Source organism: Rhincodon typus, chromosome 17 (assembly GCF_021869965.1).
Source record: "Rhincodon typus isolate 14 chromosome 17, sRhiTyp1.1, whole genome shotgun sequence".
In the NCBI taxonomy this organism is placed as follows: Eukaryota; Metazoa; Chordata; class Chondrichthyes; order Orectolobiformes; family Rhincodontidae; genus Rhincodon; species Rhincodon typus.
The window spans coordinates 23,356,226-23,362,225 of record NC_063348.1 but is presented as its reverse complement, the minus strand read 5'-3'; the positions used below and the strand labels follow the sequence as shown (position 1 = coordinate 23,362,225).

Here is a 6,000-nt window from a genome sequence, read left to right as displayed (position 1 = left end):
TTTACAGCACCTGCAGTTCTCTGGTATTTTTGGGTCAGAAGGCATATGGGATACTTATCTTTATTACTTGAGGCATTGAATATAAGAGCAAGGAGGTTATGATGGAGCTGTATATAATGTTAGTTGGACCAAGCTGTAAAACTGCGTGCAGTTCTGGTCAGCACACTTCAGGAAAGATGTGATTGATGTCAAGAGGGTGCAGAGGAGATTCATTAGGATGTTGCCTGGGCTGGAGCATTTCATCGATTAAGAGTGAGTAGAGAGGCTGGGATTGTTTTTCTTGGATTAGGGAAGACTGAGGGGGAGATGTTTTGAAGTATACAAAGTTCTGAGAATTATAGACAGGTTAGATATGGAGACACATTTGCTCTTAGTAGAGGAGTCAGTAAGCAATTTTAAGGTCAGGATCAGGATCTTTAGGGAAGGAAACTGCCATCCTTACCTGGTCTGGCCTACATGTGACTCCAGGCCCACAGCAGCGTGGCTGACTCTTAACTGCCCTCTGGGCCATTAGGGATAGGCATAAATGCTGGTCGAGCCAGCGGTGCCCTCATCTTGTAAATGTATAAAGAAAAAAAAATCTGAAGAATAAAGTTTTCACGCAGAGGTTTGTGGGTACCTGGAATGCATTGCTTAAAAGGTGGTAGAGGTGGGAACCCTAAAGACATTTAAGAATTATTTAAATGAGTTCTTGAAAGACCATAACATACAAGTCTATGGAGCCAGTACTGGAAATGGGATTAGAATGGATCGATGGATGCTTGATGACTGATGTGAATATGATGGGCTGAAGGGCCTCTTTCCATGCTTTAAAATACTCGTTGACTCTCTGACTGTAGGTGTGCTCTGCTATTTGTTGGTAAAGACTGAAATTGGTTTGGTTCTGATAACCATTGCCATTCTCTCCAGACCTGAAAATTAGATGATTCATAGTCATTTTGACAAAGCACAAGAATCTTATTGTAGAAAGTCATTGATGGAGGGAAAAGACGATGGACAGAAAAAATCCCTGATTTGAGTCCCTGGTGAATTTTAATTGCTGATTTGCCTTCACTTGTACTGTGCTACTTGATTTTTTTGACCCTTGTATTAAAAGTCCAGGACCAACACTCAATGGCCTATTCAATTCCTTTGTGAATATTCTAGAATTAATGCTTGGGGGGAAAGAAAATGAGTTGAAACAATTTGTTGCCTAGCAACACTGCACAGCTAAACTAGAGTAAATTTAGAACAAATGACTTTCCAGGGTACCATTCTGGAATTTTTGTTTTGAAACCAATAGCTCTTCCATTTTGTTATGAGTTTTGCAATGTAAAATAAGCATAATGAACATGTAGGTTATGATTATGTCTGCACCCTGTTTTATTTCAGGTTACATGGACCCAAATGTAAGTGGTACTTCTTCTGGCATTCCGACCTCTGGACCTACTTTTTCTGCACTTCACAGACTTCGTCGGAAAAGGAAGCCACCCCGCATGAAGGATCCTTTGGATGACATTCTTCTCAAGTTTCTGACAGCACAAAGAGTGGTGGAGGAACGCTTCCTGCAAATGGAGGAACGAAGAATGCAACGGGACATGGAACTGGAAGACAGGCGGATGCAGTTGGAACAACGTCGGATGGAGCTGGAGAGGGAGCATGAGTACAGAATGTTCACCATATTTGCTCAGATGGTGAATGCACTGCGCAATGGTGGCTCCACGCAGACCTTAGGCTTGGATCTCTCTCAGGCCTTCTCGCAGTCTTCTGGTCAAGCTACAGGACCAGGCGGTCACCCATCCTCCACTTCTGCCTCTAAAGATGGAAACAGTAGAGTAACATCGTATCAGAGCAAATCTCTGCCAAATGGACTGAAAGATGTCCTGTCCAATGCAGAACATAATCCAACATTCCAACAACCTAAATCTAGCATTTATTTATCAAAGAGAGGAAATGAAATTAATTCCTTTGGAATAATTGAGGAGGGTTATACTGCCTACCATGCAGATAAGCATGATGAAGATAAGAACCCTAATGTATGTCCATTAACCAGTGTTAAATATCTTTAAGTTTCAGTCTATTTGTGGACCTTGGGGTTTTATTTGTAGTCATGTACTTCGTTTGGGAGATGACATGCTATAATCCAAATTGAATTTCAGTTTGTGTTAAATCACTGATTTCTTTTCTCTATATTTCTGAGTTACATTTTTAAGATACAATGAGGAGTGTCTGCTTATTCAATAGATTTCGGGTCTTTATCTAAAAGTAATTTGCACAATATAAAATTATACAAAATTGGCACGTTCTTTAGCATTCTAGTCTTGAGTGAAGGTAAAGACAAATTGGGGTGACAAGTGCACTAATTTAAATCAAGAGTTTAGATTCACAATTCTCGTTGGGAGATACGACATTGTGTATTCTTTAAATTGCTGAGCATGTTTGGAACTGTGGTGTCACACAAGTAGACCAAGATTCCAGCCTTGACCTTTGCAATGTCAGGTGTGCACTAACTACTATCCATGATGTTTCACAATTTCTTTTTAAGCAATACTTAATGTGTAGACAATGTAAATGCTTTCCTTCACATGGGTTTACATCACTGAATCATCCTAGATGGCATATGTTAAAATTATTTCAGTGTCCACCCATAGGTAGTTTGTCACTGCCTCCCTGCAGTTTACCCTAACTCTGCAGATAGCAAAAGATTTTGAAAACCAATCTTTTGAAATTTCAATATCATTGACCTCACATATAAGCTTAATGCCCCATTCCACATAGAAACATGAAAATGTAAGTGAATTTTACACATTTGTTTCTTTTTAAAATATGTAAATTGAAAGATCCAAGTAGTATTTTTGGTCTTGAAACTGTTACTGCATTGTGATTTCTTGTTTCACTCTAATGCATTCATAACTGAATGCTTTAATTTGCATTTTAATCAGCCATTCATAAAATCCATGGAGAAAAGCCCCCTCTTATCCTACATGTCAATGACATCGAAAATGTAGTGAGAAAATATCCTCTGTTTGTTATTTCTGGTTAAATTGCCTGAGGTTTCTGAAAGAATGGATTCTTTTTATCTCTCTCAAGATATTAATCAGAGCAAGTCTTCCAGTCATAGTGCAGATAATAGATCAGACAAAATCTTTTACCTTGTATCTCTTCCTTTAAAGTAGCATAGGCCTTGGGTTTCAGAATGTTGGTAAATTCTTTTCGTAATGTCAGTAGTTGTTTTAAATACTGTTTTTTGTGTTTATAAATTTGGTAAATATTAATGTTCCAAATTACAGGCAATGAAAATCCTACATTATTTTACTATATGTGACTTAAATTCAGTTTGACCTGGAACTGGAATTGGAGTGACCTAGCACCCACACTGTGAATTAATAACCTATGGGTGAGTTTCTAAAGTAAGTCTGAATGCAGCTCTTTTGTTCAGATTGTAGATTATTATTTTTTTTTCTTGTTTGCATCCCACCTTGCAGGGCTTTATTAATCTGGGAACTAGTGAGAACAAGCTGTGCTTTGACCTGCTTTCCGAAAGGGTACGTACATTTTTACTTCAACTATGCGAAGTTTTAAGAACTCGACTGTCTAAAGTGCTTTACCAATTTTCTATGCAGTGTTATTTATGTCATTTGAAAAGGCATTTTGAAGAGCTTCCAAATGCCACATAGCTAACTGGAAGGCTTCATGTTTCTAGTCTAACACTCATTGGGACTGTTTCCAAGCTAGTCTTGCTTACAGTCATTTGGTTAGGATACTGCTCAGAGCTTGTGGAAAAATTGATAGTTGTGAAGTCAGTGGTGTCTACAGACTTCAGTAAAAGCAAATTGCTGTGGATGCTGGAAATCTGAAATGAAAACAGAAAGTGCTGGAGAAACGTAGCAGATCTGGCACCATTTGTGGAGAGGGAAACGGAGTTCCATTCTGAAGAAGATTCGTACTGCACTTGAAATGTCAGCTGCGTGTCCTCAGAGAATGAGGCTGGCGAAATAATAACAGGGAGCCAAGAACTGACAGACAAGTTGAATAAAGATATTGTAGTTGTCTTCATGGTAGAAGACACAAATAGCATTCCAAAAATACTAAATAATCAAGGGACGAAAAGGGGAGAGAAAACAAGCACAATAGGAGGGGGAGGCGATTGCCCAGTGGTATTACCATTGGACTGTTAATCCAGAGACCCAGGTCATGTTCTTGGGTCCTGGGATCGAATCCCACCACGGCAGATAGTGGAATTTGAATTCAATTTAAAAAAATCTGGAATTAAGATTCTGTTGATGACAGTGTGAAACCATTGTCGATTGTTGAAAAAACCCATCTGGTTCACTAATGACCTTTTTGGAAGGAAACTGCTACATGTAATCCCAGACTCTAAGCAGTGTGGTTGGCTCTTATGTGCCCTCTGGGATGGGCAATAAATGCTGGCTCAGCCAGCGACACCCTCATCCCATGAAAGCTTTTTTTAAAAAAAAAATCAATTATAAGAGGAAGAAGTGCTAGGAAACTAATAGGATTAAAGAACAATAAATCCTTGGATCTGATGGATCTGATAGTAAATGCACTGGTGGTAATCTTCCAAGAATTCTTAGATTCTGGAAAAGTCCCGGATGGTTGGAAAACTGCCTTTATTCAAAAAAAGAGGGAGACAAACAAAAACAAGTGACTGAGGGAATTTAGCTTAAAGGTTGACATTGGGAAAATGTTAGAGTCTATTGTAAAGGATGCAATAACAGAGCATTAAGAAGTACATCATATAATCAGAGTCAACATTACTTCATGAAGGGGAAATCATGTAAGCTAAATTATAGAATGCTTTGATAAAGTAACAAGTAGCAAAGATAAAGGGAAACAGTGAATGTAATATATTTAGATTTTCAGAAGGTGTTTGATAAGGCACCACACATTAGGCTACTTCATAAGGTATGAGCCCGTGAGGGAGTATATTAGTATAGATGGAAGATTGGCTAACTAATAAAAGACAGTGTTGGGACAAGGGGGACATTTTTAGTATGGCAACTGTAACTAGTGGAGTGCCACAGGGATCAGTGTTGGGGTCACAATTATATGAATGACTTGGATGAGATCAGTGAATGTACCATAGCCAACTTTGCAGATTATGCGAAAATAGTGAGAACAATGCCACGAGGGATGTAGATTAAATGAGTTTAAAAGTTTAAAACTTGGCATATGGGATACACTGTGGGGAAATGTGAGATGATGTACTTTGGAAGGAGAAATCGAGGCGCTGAATATTATTTAAATGGAGAAAGACTGCAGAAAGCTACAGCACCAAGGGATTTGGGAATCCTTGTGCAGAGCTTACTAAAAGTTAGCAAATAAGTTCAGCATGTAATAAAGAAAGCAAATAAAATATTGGTCTGTACTTCAAAGGGAATTTGAGTATAAAAATAGGCAAGTCTTGCTAAAACTATACAAGGCACTATTTAGGTGTCCAGAATACTGTGAACAGTTTTGATCCCCTTATCTAAGGAAAGATATTCTAGCATTGGAGGCTTTGGAGAAGTTGAGTAATTTGGGCTTGTGCTTAATTATTATTTATTGGAATTAAGATGAATGAGAGTCGACCTGACTGAAACATACAAGATTCTTAAGAAACTTAATAGGGTAGATGTGGAGAGGTTGTTTCGCTTTGTGGAGAGTCAAGGACCGGGGGCATAATCTTAGAACAAGAGTTTGCTCAGTTAGGACATTGAAGAGGAATTTCTTCTCTGAGGTTTGTGAATCTGTGGAATTCTTGACCACAAAGAACTGTAGAAGCTGGGTTGATTTTTAATTGGTAAGGGAATAAAGGGTTATGTGGAAAAGGCAAGGATGTGGAATTGAGGAAGTAAAGCAACGCTGATCTCATTGAATGGAAGAGCAGACATCTGTGAGCTACGTGGCCTACTTCTGCTGCGATATGTTATGGTCTGTGTCAACTTTCTGTAAGAGCAATTCACCTGGTGCCGTTCCTCATCTTTGATCCCATGGCCCTGCATCTATTTCCTATTAAGG

At 38.7% G+C, this 6,000-nt stretch overlaps 1 protein-coding gene across 1 annotated transcript in view; it reads left to right on the top strand.

Moving 5' to 3' along the window:
* The first annotated feature begins 1,376 nt into the window (after positions 1 to 1,376).
* LOC109935457 (probable inactive 1-aminocyclopropane-1-carboxylate synthase-like protein 2) overlaps positions 1,377 to 6,000 on the top strand; it is a 50,119-nt gene continuing 45,495 nt past the window's right edge. The window contains exons 1-2 of the mRNA XM_048607319.1: positions 1,377 to 2,015; positions 3,465 to 3,524. Of these exons, the coding sequence (XP_048463276.1) occupies positions 1,377 to 2,015; positions 3,465 to 3,524 (699 nt within the window). The remainder of the gene's footprint in view (positions 2,016 to 3,464; positions 3,525 to 6,000) is intronic.